This window comes from Lepidochelys kempii, chromosome 6, assembly GCF_965140285.1.
Source record: "Lepidochelys kempii isolate rLepKem1 chromosome 6, rLepKem1.hap1, whole genome shotgun sequence".
In the NCBI taxonomy this organism is placed as follows: domain Eukaryota; kingdom Metazoa; phylum Chordata; order Testudines; family Cheloniidae; genus Lepidochelys; species Lepidochelys kempii.
The window spans coordinates 128,440,958-128,460,910 of record NC_136385.1 but is presented as its reverse complement, the minus strand read 5'-3'; the positions used below and the strand labels follow the sequence as shown (position 1 = coordinate 128,460,910).

General features: G+C 40.6%; 1 protein-coding gene and 1 long non-coding RNA gene across 6 annotated transcripts in view; one reads left to right on the top strand and one right to left on the bottom strand.

The window, feature by feature from the left end:
* Positions 1-581: 581 nt before the first annotated feature.
* Positions 582-19,953, bottom strand: part of SOS2 (SOS Ras/Rho guanine nucleotide exchange factor 2) — a 114,250-nt gene continuing 94,878 nt past the window's right edge. For 3 of the 5 annotated variants that reach the window (XM_073350214.2, XM_073350211.2, XM_073350216.2), the window contains 6 exons: positions 19,051-19,232; positions 16,899-17,015; positions 12,495-12,756; positions 10,482-10,523; positions 2,930-3,039; positions 582-2,351 (listed from right to left, as the gene is read on the bottom strand). In XM_073350214.2, the coding sequence (XP_073206315.2) occupies positions 1,842-2,351; positions 2,930-3,039; positions 10,482-10,523; positions 12,495-12,756; positions 16,899-17,015; positions 19,051-19,232 (1,223 nt within the window). In that variant the 3' untranslated portion in view covers positions 582-1,841. The remainder of the gene's footprint in view (positions 2,352-2,929; positions 3,040-10,481; positions 10,524-12,494; positions 12,757-16,898; positions 17,016-19,050; positions 19,233-19,953) is intronic. The other 2 variants (XM_073350212.2, XM_073350213.2) reach the window with 2 other exon arrangements.
* Positions 13,515-19,224, top strand: LOC140913545 (uncharacterized). The gene is made up of 4 exons (XR_012159621.1): positions 13,515-13,853; positions 14,259-14,930; positions 15,845-15,912; positions 17,929-19,224. It is a non-coding gene; the product is annotated as an uncharacterized LOC140913545 (long non-coding RNA).

Genomic DNA, 19,953 nt, shown 5'->3' with positions numbered 1-19,953 from the left:
GTGATGAAACAATCCAGAGGGAAAATCTTTTCTAATGTCTCTTTGTCAGAGTATTCAGCCCCAGAAGTTGATAAATGTGCTCTAATTCAGTGGGAAGCTATGGTTTGATTATTGCATGAAATCCTATGGCTTCTATTATGCATGTCAGAATAAATCATAATGATCTCTTCTGACCCTAATATTTATCCACATCCTTCCTCAGAGGAAGAGTTGGACTAAGAGATAGGAAAGGGAGAGTGTTTTGGGGTTTTTTAAAAGATGTTCTGTCTTCAGTTTGTTTCATTCTTCTTGAACTTAATTTTTTACAGAAACCTTTGATGTAAGGTTCTCCCCACAAATGTTGTGACTCCTCTGCTGGAAGGGTTTAAAAACTCCTGGTGGATTGCCAGATGGGTAGGACGTTTCTGCCCGGGGCCCTCTCACAGCATTGAAATGGGCCAGTTAACTGCAGACAGGAACGCAAACCACTTGTCAGGCTTAGCAGAAGTGGCATGAAAGAATATAGGAAGATCTGGCAGATACTGGCAGATACTGTATTCCCCTCCCCTCATCCTTACAAGGAACACACGCTGATCAATCTCTTAAAAATTAAGACTGGGGTGATTTATTAATCTTGTTAAGAACTCTGATACAAAGCACAGTAAAAGGCCACAGACCAGTAAATAAAATGTGGCTTTTGGCCACTTTACAAATTCTGCTACAGTACTACCAGTAAAACAGACTCACTCTCACACCAGTTCAAACAACAAGTAGTTCAACTGGCAAAGAAAAGTTCCATTCACTTTTCAGTTTAAAAAGTTTAATAAAGCTTTAAGTGTTTGCTGGTTTAAATGCTACCAATTTCCAAAAGGGAATCTGTAATTAAATGAAGTTAGAGCTAAAGAACGTTATTAGGTTTGGAAGCCAAGACTTCGTTCCTAAGCCATAGGAAATGCTTCTGAATGTATAAGATTGCAAGAGTAGCAGACTGTATTACAGGCCTCAAGTCACTTAAATTTATACAGGTTATTAGCATTATCTGTAAATATACAATATAAACAACTGTACATACATGGCATATAGCTTTGTTCTCCGAAACAGTAGGCAACTCTTTAGCTTAAGACACCTTTGCCTGCCAAAACAAAAAGGCACATCTGAACAAGATGCATGCTAAATACTATGGATTCTTTCCAATAACTGGGTTAGGTAGTCCTAGGTTATACTTTGTCAAAATAATCAAAACTAATAGTGCATTCTGATATCTTCATTTAGATTTTCAACCCATTTTTCTTTTTCATCTTCAGCAGCAAATGACTGGACATTAAGACATGGCATTAAAAATTTGAGAACAGTAGTTGTCATTCACAAACTTCCTAGATTTACATAAAATTAGAAGGCAAGTAGCCAGAGGTTTAAAATCAGTAACACTATCCATCCTCATGCTTGTATAGTAATTCCACTGTTCTGTTTGTTTGTTTTTTCTTTTAAAAGGCCACTAGTGCTCAAATTTGAAAAATTCCACAAACGCACCTTTTTTGGCTCAGTGCAATGAACTGATAGTTTAAATTCATGTAGTGTCGTTTACAGTGCAAAATATATAATCTTTATACTGGCATAGCTGTCGGCACTGAGGGTCTGAGACAAGGCAATGCTACTGATCACCTGAGGGTAATGCTGCGGGAGTAGACAAAGAGTAGAGGGTGTGTATTCTTATTTTTCTAATTTTTAACTTTTTTTTTGATCAGCAGCACTTTTGTAAGAGCATTATTTGTGAAAGTACTAAAATACACTGCCTTTTTTTGAATAAATAAAAAGGAACTTTACAAATACTATTCCAGTGTCAATGACTAATATGGCTAAGGTCATGGAGGAATTTCTGCGTTTTCTAGCAAAGACTGTCTGTCCAAAGGAGGATGGGAAAGCTCCCTTTTGTAAGTCTTTGGTGGCAGTTTTGGTAACTGAGGGCTAGAATTTTGCCTTGGTGGGACAGGGGGAGCTGGAGGATGGGCAAGGTTGTTGTGACTCGAGCTGAGCACACAGCAGCGACGCAGGACCCTTGGAGAGGGTGTGCTTGGAGGAGTGTTTGGTGAGCTTGGGCATGTGCTGGCTTCCCTGAACCGATCTGGATCTCTGTGAAAGCGTCCCACTGGCGGTGGCTGGAGGTTAAATGGACAGTTTATGAAGTGTTCTGGAGGCCGAAGTGGTACTGGTGGAGGGGTATCAGGAAGAGGGTCTCTTGGAGGGGGTGGTGGTGGACTATGCAGCAGTTGATCAAATGGATTATTGTAAGCAGGAACTCTAGGTTGTATCTTTGGAGGAGGAGGTTGCCTGGGTGGAATAGCAGGAGGATCATCATCAGATTTTAAACTTCCCTGAAATACAGAAAAAGAAATCATCCAAAGAACCTTACATTTCTTATAAAGTATTATATTTCCTGACATGCACTGAATGAAGGTGTAGAGTGAAGCTTTTGCTAGTTGAAAAAGTGACAAAGTGTAGCCTTTAACGAGCAAAACATCAGGTTGAGAGCACTGACTACGAGAAAATAATGGTTACAAACCTGGTGGTAAGAGTTTTCCCCTAAGATTAAAATCATTCTAATATGTATACACACCCACACAATAAAGAGTAATGCATCATAGTGTATTGTGTTCATATAGTTTATTTGCAGTATAATTATGCTACTTCATCGTGTATTATGACTAGTATTGCCAAGTATTTTGTAACACTAATGAAGTCTTATTAATATGAAACCGCATTTCAGCTCTCTGCTATTAAGTTTTTACTAAGAAGTGGGGAAAACAGAGTAAGGGTGCTGGCTGTTCTGTGAGATTTATTAGGTTTGAAGATTAATAATGTGTACATGTCAAAGACCAATGTTTCATAAAGCTTATCAAATCCATCAACACATTTACTAACAAGATGATTTAACTAACATGAGCACAATCACCTTAGAGTTAGCAGCATCCTGATCAAACTTTTTGCGTGGAGGAAGTGGAGGAGGAACCAGAGGCTCTTCACTTAGTTTATGTATACTCCCACATGAACTGAAGAAAGATTCTAAAAAGAGATAAGGAGAGTTTCAGGTGGTGCACAATACAGTAAAGTCAAACATTCTGAAATTTTTTTAGACAAAACTAGAAGTAAACTAACAAACAGATTCTTACGGACACAAGGTGGGCGAAGTAATATCTTTTATTGAACCAACTTCTGTTGGTGAGAGAAGTTGATCCAAAAAGATATGACCTCACCCACCCTGTCTCTCCAATATCCTGGGACCAACATGGCTACAACAACGCTGCATAAAACAGATTCTTGTATTCAGTGGCATCCCTAATTGTTCAGCCCAGCTGAAGGAAGTTACTTTACCAGTCATTTTTGTAATTATACACTGCATTTCACAAAGCAGACTTCTGTATGAAGTACAATATATACTCGTACGGTAGGTAATAAGCAACATTAAATGCCTCAATTTGACAGTCTTCCTATGCTCTCTGTATTTAGAAGATGAAAAAATGAAGGCCTGATAAGAAAAGACAGAAGACAATGAAACCGTTTCAGTTCGAGGCTTTTTCATGAGGAAGAATTCATTGTCTTTAACTGGAAGCATACAGTGCTGTATGTGGTTTTGGCATATGTTTAAATCAAAAACTGGCATGGAAGACATCCTTCTTCTCTCCAAAGAGTGATTACACGTGCACACTGGGAGTTTACAGGGCTACTTATGGAATGTAACAGCAGTTCTGTTGCAATCCCACAGCAGAAAAAATGGCAGAGCAGACAAAAATAGTACATAAGACCCCAACTGTTACAACTTCTTTCATCCCCTTCAAAAGTTTCCAACCTTTTTCCCTTTGGAGGAAAAAAAAGGGATATTTAAGACTTGTTCAGAAAAATATTAAATGTTAGGCATTTAAATAAAAAAAAACACTGGCTCTTGCTATAGCTTGTTTCTTTTCCATTTATGTGCATGATGCAGATCAGAATATTAAGTGGATTTGTTTTCCCAATTTCTTACTGTATTCTACAATTCTGGATTTTCATAAAATCAAATGGCAAATAAAAACGCCTGCTTTTATTCAAGAGGATAGGCCCAGGTGGCAGCACTGTTCTCAGGTGTATATCAGATGTACTAAGAGTGGGGTGGGAGGAGGTATTGTTTCATGGTCTTTGTGTATATAATGTCTTCTGCAGTTTCCACAGTATGCATCCGATGAAGTGAGCTGTAGCTCACGAAAGCTTATGCTCAAACAAATTGGTTAGTCTCTAAGATGCCACAAGTCCTCCTTTTCTTTTTGCGAATACAGACTAACACGGCCGTTACTCTGAAACCTGTCATTATGCAAGGCACTGCATTTAGCCATATGGAGTGGAAATCTATCAACTGCATGAAAAAACTTGTACAGATACAGACAGACATCATCTTCCTTTCCAAATGCAAACAGATGGACATCGTACCAAAAGGACTGAAGGTAAAAAATCCATTACAATCTACATACCACACAGACTATGCTGACAGCTTGTGCCACACGCTCTCAAAGAAACTGCGGAACCACCTGATCAACATCCTCTACAGCAAACAGGGAAAGATTAAGAACGAGCTCTCAAAAATGGATACTCATAAAAAACCAACCTTCCACACAAACTTCCTCGTGGCTGGACTTTACTAAAACTAGACAAGCGATTTACAACGCACACTTTGCTTCTCTACAAAAGAAAAAGGACACTAAACTTTCTAAACTACTACATGCTACAAGGGGCCACAGCAATGGTTCCCTCAACCCACCTAGCAATATTGTTAACCTATCCAACTATACTCTCAGCCCAGCAGTAGCAGCTGTCCTATCTCGGGGCCTCTCCTTCTGCCCCTCCACCCTCACGAACATGATACAGTTCTGTGGTGACCCAGAATCCTATTTTCGACGTCTCCGACTCAAGGAATATTTCCAAAATACCTCTGAACAACATACTAATCCACAGAGGCCTCCCTACCAACACCACAAAAAGAAGGATTCAAGGTGGACTCCTCCTGAAGGTCGAAACAGCAGACTGGACTTCTACACAGAGTGCTTCCGCCGACGTGCACGGGCTGAAATTGTGGAAAAGCAGCATCACTTGCCCCATAACCTCAGCCGTGCAGAACACAATGCCATCCACAGCCTCAGAAACAACTCTGACATCATAATCAAAAAGGCTGACAAAGGAGGTGCTGTTGTCATCATGAATAGGTCGGAATATGAACAAGAGGCTGCTCGGCAGCTCTCCAACACCACTTTCTACAAGCCATTACCCTCTGATCCCACTGAGAGTTACCAAAAGCAACTACAGCATTTGCTCAAGAAACTTCCTGAAAAAGCACAAGATCAAATCTGCACAGACACACCCCTGGAACCCCGACCTGGGATATTCTATCTACTACCCAAGATCCATAAACCTGGAAATCCTGGGCGCACCATCATCTCAGGTATTGGCACCCTGACAGCAGGATTGTCTGGTTATGTAGACTCCCTCCTCAGGCCCTACGCTACCAGCACTCCCAGCTATCTTCGAGACACCACTGACTTCCTGAGGAAACTACAATCCATCGGTGATCTTCCTGATAACACCATCCTGGCCACTATGGATGTAGAAGCCCTCTACACCAACATTCCACACAAAGATGGACTACAAGCCATCAAGAACACTATTCCCGATAATGTCATGGCTAACCTGGTGGCTGAACTTTGTGACTTTGTCCTTACCCATAACTATTTTACATTTGGGGACAATGTATACCTTCAGATCAGCGGCACTGCTATGGGTACCCGCATGGCCCCACAGTATGCCAACATTTTTATGGCTGACTTAGAACAACGCTTCCTCAGCTCTCGTCCCCTAACGCCCCTACTCTACTTGCGCTATATTGATGACATCTTCATCATCTGGACCCATGGAAAAGAAGCCCTTGAGGAATTCCACCATGATTTCAACAATTTCCATCCCACCATCAACCTCAGCCTGGTCCAGTCCACACAAGAGATCCACTTCCTGGACACTACAGTGCTAATAAACAATGGTCACATAAACACCACCCTATACCGGAAACCTACTGACCGCTATTCCAACCTACATGCCTCCAGCTTTCACCCTGACCACACCACATGATCCATCGTCTACAGCCAAGCTCTGCGATACAACCGCATTTGCTCCAACCCCTCAGACAGAGACAAACACCTACAAGATCTCTATCAAGCATTCTTACAACTACAATACCCACCTGCGGAAGTGAAGAAACAGATTGACAGAGCCAGAAGAGTACCCAGAAGTCACCTACTACAGGACAGGCCCAACAAAGATAATAACAGAACGCCACTAGCCATCACCTTCAGCCCCCAACTAAAACCCCTCCAACGCATTATTAAGGATCTACAATCTATCCTGAAGGACGACCCAACACTCTCACAAATCTTGGGAGACAGGCCAGTCCTTGCCTACAGACAGCCCCGCAACCTGAAGCAAATACTCACCAACAACCACATACCACACAACAGAACCACTAACCCAGGAACCTATCCTTGCAACAAAGCCCGTTGCCAACTGTGCCCACATATCTATTCAGGGGATACCATCACAAGGCCTAATAACATCAGCCACACTATCAGAGGCTCGTTCACCTGCACATCCACCAATGTGATATATGCCATCATGTGCCAGCAATGCCCCTCTGCCATGTACATTGGTCAAACTGGACAGTCTCTACGTAAAAGAATAAATGGACACAAATCAGATGTCAAGAATTATAACATTCATAAACCAGTCAGAGAACACTTCAATCTCTCTGGTCACGCAATTCCAGACATGAAGGTCACTATCTTACAACAAAAAACTTCAAATCCAGACTCCAGCGAGAAACTGCTGAATTGGAATTCATTTGCAAATTGGATACTATTAATTTAGGCTTAAATAGAGACTGGGAGTGGCTAAGTCATTATGTAAGGTAGCTTATTTCCCCTTGTTTTTTCCTACCCCCACCCCCACCCCGACGTTCTGGTTAAACTTGGATTTATGCTGGAAATGGCCCACCTTGATTATCGTGCACATTGTGGGGAGAGTGGTTGCTTTGGATGGGCTGTTACCAGCAGGAGAGTGAGTTTGTGTGTGTGTGTTGGGTGGGGGGGTGAGAAAACCTGGATTTGCGCTGGAAATGGCCCACCTTGATCATCATGCACATTGTAGGGAGAAAGAAAAGGAGTACTTGTGGCACCTTAGAGACTAACCAATTTATTTGAGCATGAGCTTTCGTGAGCTACAGCTCACTTCATCAGATGTTTACCGTGGAAACTGCAGCAGACTTTATATACACACAGAAATCATGAAACAATACCTCCTCCCACCCCACTGTCCTGCTGGTAATAGCTTATCTAAAGTGATCAACAGGTGGGCCATTTCCAGCACAAATCCAGGTTTTCTCACCCTCCACCCCCCCACACAAATTCACTCTCCTGCTGGTGCTAGCCCATCCAAAGTGACAACTCTTTACATAATCAAGTCGGGCTATTTCCTGCATAGATCAAGGTTCTCTCACATCCCCCCCACCCCCATACACACACAAACTCACTCTCCTGCTGGTAATAGCTCATCTAAACTGACCATTCTCCAGGTTTAAATCCAAGTTAAACCAGAACATCTGGGGGGGGGGGTAGGAAAAAGCAAGAGGAAACAGGCTACCTTGCATAATGACTTAGCCACTCCCAGTCTCTATTTAAGCCTAAATTAATAGTATCCAATTTGCAAATGAATTCCAATTCAGCAGTTTCTCGCTGGAGTCTGGATTTGAAGTTTTTTTGTTTTAAGATAGCGACCTTCATGTCTGTGATTGCGTGACCAGAGAGATTGAAGTGTTCTCCGACTGGTTTATGAATGTTATAATTCTTGACATCTGATTTGTGTCCATTTATTCTTTTACGTAGAGACTGTCCAGTTTGACCAATGTACATGGCAGAGGGGCATTGCTGGCACATGATGGCATAGATCACATTGGTGGATGTGCAGGTGAACGAGCCTCTGATAGTGTGGCTGATGTTATTAGGCCCTGTGATGGTGTCCCCTGAATAGATATGTGGGCACAATTGGCAACGGGCTTTGTTGCAAGGATAAGTTCCTGGGTTAGTGGTTCTGTTGTGTGGTATGTGGTTGTTGGTGAGTATTTGCTTCAGGTTGCGGGGCTGTCTGTAGGCAAGGACTGGCCTGTCTCCCAAGACTTGTGAGAGTGTTGGGTCATCCTTTAGGATAGGTTGTAGATCCTTAATAATGCGTTGGAGGGGTTTTAGTTGGGGGCTGAAGGTGACGGCTAGTGGCGTTCTGTTATTTTCTTTGTTAGGCCTGTCCTGTAGTAGGTAACTTCTGGGAACTCTTCTGGCTCTATCAATCTGTTTCTTTACTTCTGCAGGTGGGTATTGTAGTTGTAAGAAAGCTTGACAGAGATCTTGTAGGTGTTTGTCTCTGTCTGAGGGGTTGGAGCAAATGCGGTTGTATCGCAGAGCTTGGCTGTAGACGATGGATCGTGTGGTGTGGTCAGGGTGAAAGCTGGAGGCATGCAGGTAGGAATAGCGGTCAGTAGGTTTACGGTATAGGGTGGTGTTTATGTGGCCATTGTTTATTAGCACTGTAGTGTCCAGGAAGTGGATCTCTTGTGTGGACTGGACCAGGCTGAGGTTGGTGGTGGGATGGAAATTGTTGAAATCATGGTGGAATTCCTCAAGGGCTTCTTTTCCATGGGTCCAGATGATGAAGATGTCATCAATATAGCGCAAGTAGAGTAGGGGCTTTAGGGGACGAGAGCTGAGGAAGCGTTGTTCTAAATCAGCCATAAAAATGTTGGCATACTGTGGGGCCATGCGGGTACCCATAGCAGTGCCGCTGATCTGAAGGTATACATTGTCCCCAAATGTGAAATAGTTATGGGTAAGGACAAAGTCACAAAGTTCAGCCACCAGGTTAGCCGTGACATTATCGGGGATAGTGTTCTTGACGGCTTGTAGTCCATCTTTGTGTGGAATGTTGGTGTAGAGGGCTTCTACATCCATAGTAGCCAGGATGGTGTTATCAGGAAGATCACCGATGGATTGAAGTTTCCTCAGGAAGTCAGTGGTGTCTCGAAGGTAGCTGGGAGTGCTGGTAGCGTAGGGCCTGAGGAGGGAGTCTACATAGCCAGACAATCCTGCTGTCAGGGTGCCAATGCCTGAGATGATGGGGCGCCCAGGATTTCCAGGTTTATGGATCTTGGGTAGTAGATAGAATATCCCAGGTCGGGGTTCCAGGGGTGTGTCTGTGCGGATTTGATCTTGTGCTTTTTCAGGAAGTTTCTTGAGCAAATGCTGTAGTTGCTTTTGGTAACTCTCAGTGGGATCATAGGGTAATGGCTTGTAGAAACTCGTGTTGGAGAGCTGCCGAGCAGCCTCTTGTTCATATTCCGACCTATTCATGATGACAACAGCACCTCCTTTGTCAGCCTTTTTGATTATGATGTCAGAGTTGTTTCATTTGTGCTGGAAATGGCCCACCTGTTGATCACTTTAGATAAGCTATTACCAGCAGGACAGTGGGGTGGGAGGAGGTATTGTTTCATGATTTCTGTGTGTATATAAAGTCTGCTGCAGTTTCCACGGTAAACATCTGATGAAGTGAGCTGTAGCTCACGAAAGCTCATGCTCAAATAAATTGGTTAGTCTCTAAGGTGCCACAAGTACTCCTTTTCTTTTTGCGAATACAGACTAACACGGCTGTTCCTCTGAAACCTGTCATTGTAGGGAGAGTGGTCACTTTGGATAAGCTATTACCAGCAAGAGAGTGAGTTTGTGTGTGTGTGTTTTTGGGGAGAGGGGGTGAGAAAACCTGGATTTGTGCTGGAAATGGCCCAACTTGATTATCATACACATTGTAAGGAGAGTGATCACTTTAGATAAGCTATTACCAGCACGAGAGTGGGGTGGGAGGAGGTATTGTTTCATGGTCTCTGTGTATGTAATGTCTTCTGCAGTTTCCACAGTATGCATCCGATGAAGTGATCTGTAGCTCACGAAAGCTTATGCTCAAATAAATTGGTTAGTCTCTAACGTGCCACAAGTACTCCTTTTCTTTTTGCGAATACAGACTAACACGGCTGTTACTCTGAAACACGTGAATACAGTGTCAGATCGCCACACACGGCATGGAAAGCACCTTTTCTCTCCCTAATAGTAGAGCAAATACTTGCATGAGATTTTAATGCCAACCACCATAGTATCTAGTTACTTTATCTGTGCAGTTAGCCAGTCTGTAGGCTCAAACCCAAGCAGTCCTTAGATTTTATGTCTATGCTCTACTTAACGTGAAAAAAACCCTTGCGTTTTTTTTAATTAGCTAGTCTAACATTTTATACTTTTATTATGAGAGTTTCATTATTCTTTGTCTCATATGGTACACAAGTACATTTAGAAAACGGAAAGAATTTATTGACAAACTGCAGGAGTCAGGGTACTCACTTGACTGAGGCAAATGGACAGGAGCAAAGATGGTATTGTTACCTAATAAAATGAAAAAATCAGAAAAGAAATTTTGCCACCAAAACAGTGTTCCCCCCTCCCTTTATCTAGTTATAAAACATCCCAAAGACCAGTATGTACTGGGCTGTATCTTTAAAATACCTCTGATGTACTATCAAATGTAGTGTTGAAACAAGGTACATTCTACTATGTAAATATTTTTTGGCCAAAAACTTTGAAAGTTATTTTGAAGAATATATGGCTTTTTAAACAATATTAATAAAATGTTATAGTTAAGAACATACTGCATAGTAGAAACTTAGGAAATTACAACTGAATTTTGACACCAACATCAACCACCCTGAGTCACCTTTTACCTACAGGCTGGAGAGCCTCACTATTTTCCACATGAAACACAAGTTTGTCATGTAATCCCCTTTCTCGTGTTTAGCTTTATGGTGATATGTGAACATAACTCTTAACCTTCCATCCCAGTCCATGCAATATGTACTGAGAGGGTATCACAGGGTAGTTGTTGTATCCTTTGGATCCTAGCACCCAAATCTGTTGACAGGTGAACAACCGTGAATGGTCAACTGGCCACTGACAGCGCAACACAGAGCAACCAGATTGAGAGGGGAGGGGAAGCACCAGGGCGGACTTCACTCCAGCGCAGATGACAAACACACAATCTATGCACTACTTAAAAGTCCTACTTTAACCCTCAAAATAAGGCCTAAGTGGTGCATAGGACATGTGCTGACCTTCTGTATAGGAGTTAATTTCACCCGAATGCTCTTCACCCTCATCAGGCAGTCATAGGACTGAACTGAATGGGCAAGTAGCATTCTCCCAGAGACAACCACTTCCGTGGCTGTGCCTGAGACAGCTGGTTTAAGAGGGGGGAGGAAAAGGCAGAGAGTTTACGTTCTTTTGTGAACAACACTAGATGTTGACTTCCATTATGTACTTGGTGCATAGCTTCTACAGGCGAGGAATGCGGTAGAAACACAGTTCATTCAATAGTGCTGATGAAGAAGGTACAAGCTCTGCTGGCTGAGCTCGTAACTTCCATGAACACTCACATGTCCTTTTGTGGGAGAAAGGGAAAACATTACAGGCCTGTGTTTGGAACAAGTTTCCCCAAGTGTAACCTCAGCAGCTGGCAACCACAGTATACCATTTTAGGCCTCTCTGAAGTTTTAAGGACCCATCTTCCTGTGCCACTCCCAGCAGTAACAGACTCTGCTGAAAAGGTGCTCGTGGGTTGCAACTTTTTAATGGAATTCAGGGTTGCTCTATTTTCTCAATTGCCCCCATCCCCTCTCTTAAGAAAGCCTTCCATTTTATTTCCAAAGCAAAAAATATATATATATCCCATCACTATCAAAATCCAGTAGAGTTTCTTCTATAAATGAGACTTGCTTTGGCATTATAATAAAGATGATTGGCCATCTTAAAGAGCAGCACATTCTTGTTGGTGCCCCTTCTTTCAACACCAGCATCCCTCGTGACACCAGTGTCGCCCCTTTGCCAGACAGTACTAGATACCTGGCTATGTCTAAGCAGAAGCAATCAGTGACACAGAGTCTGGATATAACTTGATTTACACACACACACACTCTCTCTCTCACTCTCCTGGAACAGAAAGACAACACCTTCTTTCAGGAATTACAGCCCAACATCCTTGCTTGGCTCCCAAGAAGCAACTATGCCTCAAGAATTGACCCTATCAAGCCCAAGGCAAAAAGCAAACTCTCCTGTTACTTGTACAGCTCTATACAGGACCTTGTAAAAACCAAGAACTAACACCACCAAGTGCATTTCTTCCAAGACTAAAGGACTGCATGCAACTAGAAAAAGAACACAGAAAGAAGACTCCGTTTAACAGCACCACCTGGTGTCACCTGCCATAGCAAAACATTTTTTAAGGAACAAGAGCCGAGGCAGAGGTGGAGGTGAAATATCAAATGAAAAAACCCCAAGTAAATATAAAATATATTATATACATACCATAAGAACTGTTGAGATCAATATCTAAAAATACACTAAGTTCTGAAGAGGCAGACACGGGTGGAGTAGATGGCGTATTCGGAGAAGTCGGGGCCGATACTGCTGACTCATGCTCTGCTTCAGTAATTCTACTGAAACTTATTTTACATGGTTCCCTTTCCAGTGGCGTTGGGTGACCACGCAAGGTGCCAGAGGTGGAACCATGTCTGCCAGTATTGGGCCTTATTCCAGGAGATTTTAGAGGGTAAGTTGTTTTCCTAGGCTAAAGGAAGTAATCATGATTAATATTACAAGTATTTAGTACAGTAAACTGATAGTAAAAATGCCAACCCACTAACCGATATTTGAGGGGGAAAAAAAGGAATTGAGTATAATACTCCGAACAAAAATCATAATTTTGTTTAATGGTAGATGATTTTTCTAACAGGTCTAAGTTTATAACAGGTCTCTCACTGTTTTTTTAAAAGTTACTCTTTATGGGTTTTTAATAAAATTGTGAAAACTGGCTCTGCTCAAGAAATCTTCCTTTCAATAATTCCAAAGAATTGTTAGTCTGGAGTTTCAGATGTGTGTCAATCAGGACAAACCATGGGAGTCAGCAAGTGGTTTCCTAAGGGAGCTCTTTTGCAGACTCTAGTCAGAAGGAGCCAGAGTACAGGGGCAGTCAAATCACCTCACAGTAAGGGTGACGTGACATTCCTATTGCTTATACTGTAGAAATTCACCAGGCCCTTACCCACATGCATAGATCCAAGAGTCAGAATCCCATGAGATGGGAATCTTTAAAGAAAAAACTATTCTTATTCATTTTTATATACTCTGGTGTCTGATTCTGTCTCTGGTATATGATTTAGTCCATATACAATTCTTACGCATAAGAGTGACAGGTGCGGCTGATATGACATTGCAGTCAAAAGAAGCATGAATTAATCTGAATTGCACTTAATTCTAATAAAACACAGATAAACATTGATTATCTGAAAGGTACCTAATGTTCTTATATCACATCCACCAGGGTGGTATCAGAGTGCCTCCAGAACACGTGGCTAACTGGAATTTCAGATAAACAAAACTCAATTCTACAAGAAATGGAGGTTACTGACTTGTAACTGAAGGTTCTTCAAGATGCGTGGTTCCAGTGTGCCTGAGATCAGAGATTGCTAGCAAGTAGTGTCCATTGGTCCGCACCAAACACAGATGTTCTCCTTGTGCTCCAACTGAAGGTATAAGAGGCGGGACGGACAGATGCTTCTTCAGTTCCTCTCTTATCACCAATCAGAAGAATTTGAAGAAGATGGGTAGGGTAGGGTAATGGAACAGAGACAGGGACTCCACATCTCAGAGCATCACCAGTAACAGGTCAATATACTTTAGTCTTCGAGTGCTGGTCCCTATGTGTATTCCACATGTGAGTGATTGATAAGCAATAGTTAAACAGGAGGGGTCGGGATGCAGTAGGTATAGATGGCTGTAATCCTGCAGTTCCACCACCTACATCTGCAGAGGAGGCTTGAACTAATGCATAATGTTTCGTGAACGTATAGCCACTCTACAGATGTTCCATATAGATACACCTCTCAAAGGGATGTGGCTGTGGTTGCTTGTGCTCTAGTGAAATGGGCTGTCACCTCATCTGGAGGAGGAATAGAATGTTGCAGCCGGAGATTCATTCAGTCTCTGAGCAGATAATGTCTGCCCTCATGACTGTTCTGCTACAGCAACAAATAAGCTTGATGATTTTCTAATCGATTTCATCCTTTGCAGGTAGAACGCCAGCGCTCATCTGATGTCCAGAGAGTGAAGTCTTCTCTCCTCACTGGAAGCATAAGCTTTGGGTAACAATACCGTTAAGTGGATAGGTTGATTTATGTGAAACTCAAATTACTTTTGGGACAAATTTTGGGTGAAGGTGAAGGAAAATGAAGTGTCCTACTGGAGGATGGAAGGCACTGATTGCTGCTAGATGAACTGCAGGAGAACTATGAAAAGCCCTGAAGTTTTCAGGGACAGGATAACCCTCCTGTTTTGGACTATCTGCAGATTCTGGAGGACCGATTACATTGTGCCCAGGAAGAGAAGCTTCCATTTATCCAGATAACATGTTCTGCTGTACTCTTTCCTTCTTTGGTTGAGAATAAAGAACAATCTCCAAGCATGAACATTCTAGATCTGATGCCCATCCAAACACCAGGCTGTAAGGTGAAGGGGCCCTGGGTTGGAATACTTGTTGCTGTTCTTCCAAGGTAGTAGATACATGAAGAGTTGGATGCTGATGAGAGGATGGGCCGACATTCACAGAATGACCAGAAATGTCCAGAGCCACCAAACTTCTCCAAAGAGAGTGCCAGTTCTTGTTCAACTACCAGACCTATCGGAACCAATGGGTGAAAGCTCCTGCCTATGGACTGAGGAGGGGAACGTTCCTGTCTCCTCGAGGTAGTTTCCTCCTATGTTATCTCATTTTTCATGTTCAAAAAAGAACAGACTATGAATAAGAAAAGGTGAAGATATCCTCCCATGAAGTGTAAGTTTAGGTTCGTCTCAAGAGTCTGGGGCAATCCAGTAATTGGGACCAATGAATCCAGCGCAACCACAGTCGTCATGGATAGCAGGTCAGGGACAGGTTGGTAGCACCAACGTGTCTACTCAGTAGCTCTTAAATGGGGTTGGCAGGTGCCAATCCATATGCTTAAGAATTGGCATTGATGTCAGTACCAGCAGATCCTCTCTCTTTTGTGCCTTGCCCTCATGGTCAGAAAGTTTAAGTGAGCTTAAATCTTTAGGAACTGTTTGTGAGGACTCACTGGACTTGGACAGCCAGGGAAGGATCCCTTCTCTCAGAAAAACACCTGGAAGAAAAATCTGTCCTTATGCTTTGAGTGCCCCTGACTCTCATGAGAAGCCCGGTATGGCAACTCTTTGGGCTCAGCAGTTCTGGCTTCCTCTCCTGTGCTTGTTGGGACACTGCTTGTTGGTTGAGGCCAATGTACAGTTGGGTCTCCCTGGCCTGGATCAGATGGCGATCTCATAACATCTTACAGAAAAGTCTCTCTCAGAGCTCTAATGTCTCACAGTTTTGAAGGAAAACGAGCAACAAATACTGCATTTAGCTGAGACATGTGCCTCTCCCATATAACAGAGGCAGTGTTGGTGCTCGTTGCTCACAGAGAAGGAACACGGGGGGGAAGGGGGGGGCAGGAGATGCAGTTCTTAAATCTAGGACTCTGGGCATAATCTCTGTCCATGAGAAGAGACTCCCTGAGGTGGGGAGAAAGTATATTATCAAATACACTAAGATTAAAACTCTAACTACACTAAAATACTAAAAACTATTTATAATATATTTACAGGTTTGAAGAAGAATGAAGCATGAAGAAAATCTGTGGACAATGAGAATTCAGACTCAGGCCATGTGACGGTAAGAAGGAACTGGAGTGGTGGTAGTTTGCACTGCCCTTTATATCCTCATTTGGAGCGCACGGAGAACCACCGATCAAAACTCTCCAATCTCTGGCACATGGTGCACATGTGTACACACATGTGGAATACCCACAGGGAACATGTTTTTAAGGTGGCATTACTTTAGCAGCACTTCACCTGATTCTCTTGGTGGATGAGAAGTATAACCTTAATCACCCTTAAGACACAAAAACTGTTAACTGCTTTATGGTTCTCTTACCCCAAGAAGAAGAAAAAGGCACTCCTGATTTGCCAAGAGTTACAGCAAAGATAATGACATAATAGTAAGTTTTCTATGAGGCAAAATATCATTGTGAAAAATCACTTCATGCTTCAGCAGCTGTTATTTTAAAAATAAAATGTTAATTAAAATGACAAACTAATCAACACTATCTGGCTTTACAAGAAGATTGTACCTCATTTTAAATTGCATAGTATATTTCAGTTCAGCACTAAAGTGAAGAGTATTTCCATTTAGCTCTGAAAGTGAACTTTATTTTTGAAAATATTCCTCTGAATGTCAGAGAAAAATATACCAATTAGCATTTTGAAATAAATGTTCTTACAAAGGTCTCTCCCTTTTATTTTATGCACGTTTTCCCACATTCTGAAATTAAAAGTGTCTCATAATGCTATCAAGCCATTTTACAAGTTCTAAAGAGAAGAACTACACAGCATAAAATCAAACTTTTAAAGCTATTCTTTCCAATATTTTATTGTAAAAACACAATTTGCCTATAAAGCCAAAAGATGTGTATTTTTAGGAACTAAAATTATCTCTAAAACAAAAAAATCTAACAGTTTCAGAATAAAAAGTCTTGTGACAAACACGCAAGAAACATCTATAATTTCAAAGGAAGTAAACATACATCATTAATAGTAATATTCATATTCCTTTATTAGTAGATTTAAAATACTTTAAAAAATTACAAGAAAAAGACTTACAAATCTAGGTGGCTGCTTGCAGTTTCGAGGTTCAATTTCTAATGATTTGTTGAACAAGTAGTCTGTAAACTCTTTTTCTGGTGAATTTCCCATAGGATTGAGATTTTCAAAGAACCGCTAAAATGAGGTAAACAAGTTTCAATAAATAATTTTATATGATCTTAACATATGCATATATAGAAAATACAAAACTGTTCAATGAAATCTTAACATTTCACTGGCTGCATGCAGCGTTTATACTACTGTTAACTCATTCCTGGAAAAATACACCAACAAGTCCTGACGCAAATGACAGTAAAAAACATACAAGTTAATGATAATTAGGCTTGGAAGGATTAGAATTTTACCAGTAAATGTCAATTTCAGCACACACACACACACACACACACAAACCAACACAAAATATTTCCATTGATGATAATCAAAATTTACATACAGGCAGAGTAGGAAAAACGCTGCTTGCAAACTTAAAGAGTTTGATTTGAGGATATTTATTTTGTATATTTTGACATGTAATGTTGACAATTTGTGTTTTAAGGGTTATAAACTTAACTTTTTGAATCTCAGCAGCTTTCATGACATAATTTTTGTCTGACCTCACCTATTCTGACACTCCACCCATATTTTCCTGCAACTGTGAAAATTTAAAAAGATAAAAGTCTAAAAAAGGCTTAAAATAAACATCAATATTATCTGTCAAAATTATAAAAATTGAATCCTGCCTAGTCTAATGATAAAATTTACTGACTAAAGGAATTATTTTAAATCACACGAACTGCGTTATTTTAAATGTAACAATATTCTGTAAAATGCTTGTAGTTATGTAGATGATTTACCAAGTATCTCAATGCAGTCACCAAGATCTCCCAGTTCCTTCATTTTCAAACACATTCTTTTTTTTTTTTTTTACCATCATCAGTACTTATAACCTATAACTTACGATTACTATATTTCTGTCTTTTCTTGATTTGTTTTCAAAATATTCCAATGCTCCTCTTCATAATTTTAAAATCACTTAACCATTTTCCAGAATTGTTCTCAATAATGAACAGCACAATACAAAGAATGCTGTCACTCAGCTGCAGCTTTTGGAGTGACCAGAACTGCACACATTATTTCAGGTGAGAGCATATTGTTGATTTAAATAATGGCATTTTGATATTTTCAGTATTGTTCTCATTCCTTATGCAGCCTAACACTGTGTTGCTTCTTTGACTGGTGCTGTAAACTGAGCAGACATATTTATTGAATTGCCCACAAAAGAGCTGAGGAGGTTACAATTAATTAACTGAGTGGTTACAGTTACTTAACAACCCATCACTGAGTATAAGTAGTTTAAATTATTCCTTCCAACAAGCATTGCCTTACATATGACAACAATAATTTAATCTGGTATCACATTGCCCATTCACCTTGCTTTAAGTCTTTCTGGTGTTCTTCAATATTATCGATTGTGAGGCTAATCTAATTGTGTGTCATCTGCAAATCGTGCCACTTAACTGTTCACCCCCTTTACAATTCATGAATATATTACAGACTGCTCGTAGTGAAGAGCCTAGAGAAAACTGTTGTTCACCTTTTGCCAGGTGAAAGATGACCATTTATTCCTACTTATTGTTTTCCTTCATTTACTTTCAAATCCATAACTACTTGCCCTATGACTATTTAACTTTCTTAGTAGCCTCTTGTCAGAAACCTTGTCAAATGAGTTTTGGATTAATTGGATACATACAAAGGATTCTAATATCTCACACCAGCACACTTTATCTTCACAGAAACGGTTAGTTTCTCATCATATATTCATATTGTTTTATAACTCTTTTCTTCCTCTTGCTCTAATCCTATTCACCCCCTCCAGCTAGAGAAGTATAGCAATAGCAAAAACAAGGAGTATCTGTTGTATAGTAGTGAGCAGATGAGATATATGTGATGAACTACATTAAGGATTTGGAATTGACGTATGCTTTGGTGCACCCTCTTTTCTTTGCCAATTATGGTTATTGTGATATTAAGGCAATCACCCCCACATCTACCACTACCCCAGCAAGAATATCAGTAGAGTATCTGCCACGCATCTTTTTTTTTTTAAATGTATACACATACATGCACGCACATACATAAAGTATACGCCTACTGTATTTGTTTTGATTACCCGTATTTCTGGTTCTATCCGTAAACAGTAAGGTTGGTTTTGATACTGCTGAATTTCGCCTGTAATTTCAGCCACTTTTCTCCTCTTACTGAAGTTGATTAACTCTTTCCCTTGTCTTTTAAGAAAGTCTGGATTCCCTTCTTCTGTCTTCAGAATATTTGTTAGATAGATTCCTAGTATATATATATACATAAAAAAAGAATTTTGATTTTCACATTTCATCCCAACTCCTGTTTTCATTTTTTCTGATAAATGCCAGCAAAGAAATCCTCACCATAAAAAGAGAGCAAATCATTTCCTTCAATGCACCAATACTGAATTAATCAGAAAGAGGAAATGAGCTATGCATTCTCTCTGAAAACTAAATATATTATAGAAGGAACAAGTTTTATCTGCTTATACTGAGGTCATGGTCCGTAGGTCACATGCCAGCATGCTTAGGTCACCCAGAAAGGAACAGTGTCAAGAATGTGAGATAAAATTAAAGTTGAAGAGAAACCCTATTTTATTTTCATTGGAACTTGAGTCTGCATACAAGCTATATCCATGAAAACCAAATTTATAGAAAATATATTGCAAAGGAATACTAAAGCTTCTGAGGCAAATAACTAGCAAAAAAAGCAGTAATCACAGCCTCTACAAAATTGTTCTTGAAAACACACGAATTTTATAGTGTACCAAGAGAACAACAAACATTTAATATTTACACAAAATGCAAACACTGTGTAACTGAGGTTACTGACTTTAACTATTCACAAACACTAATGTTAAAAATCTAATAAATCAAAAGTTATGCATATCACAAAGGCAATTCTTCAGAGTACAGAATGTAATACCTTAAAAAAAACTCAAAGCATTTGCGACATCTTAATTTGCTGCTCATTTTAACGTTAAAAGAAAGCC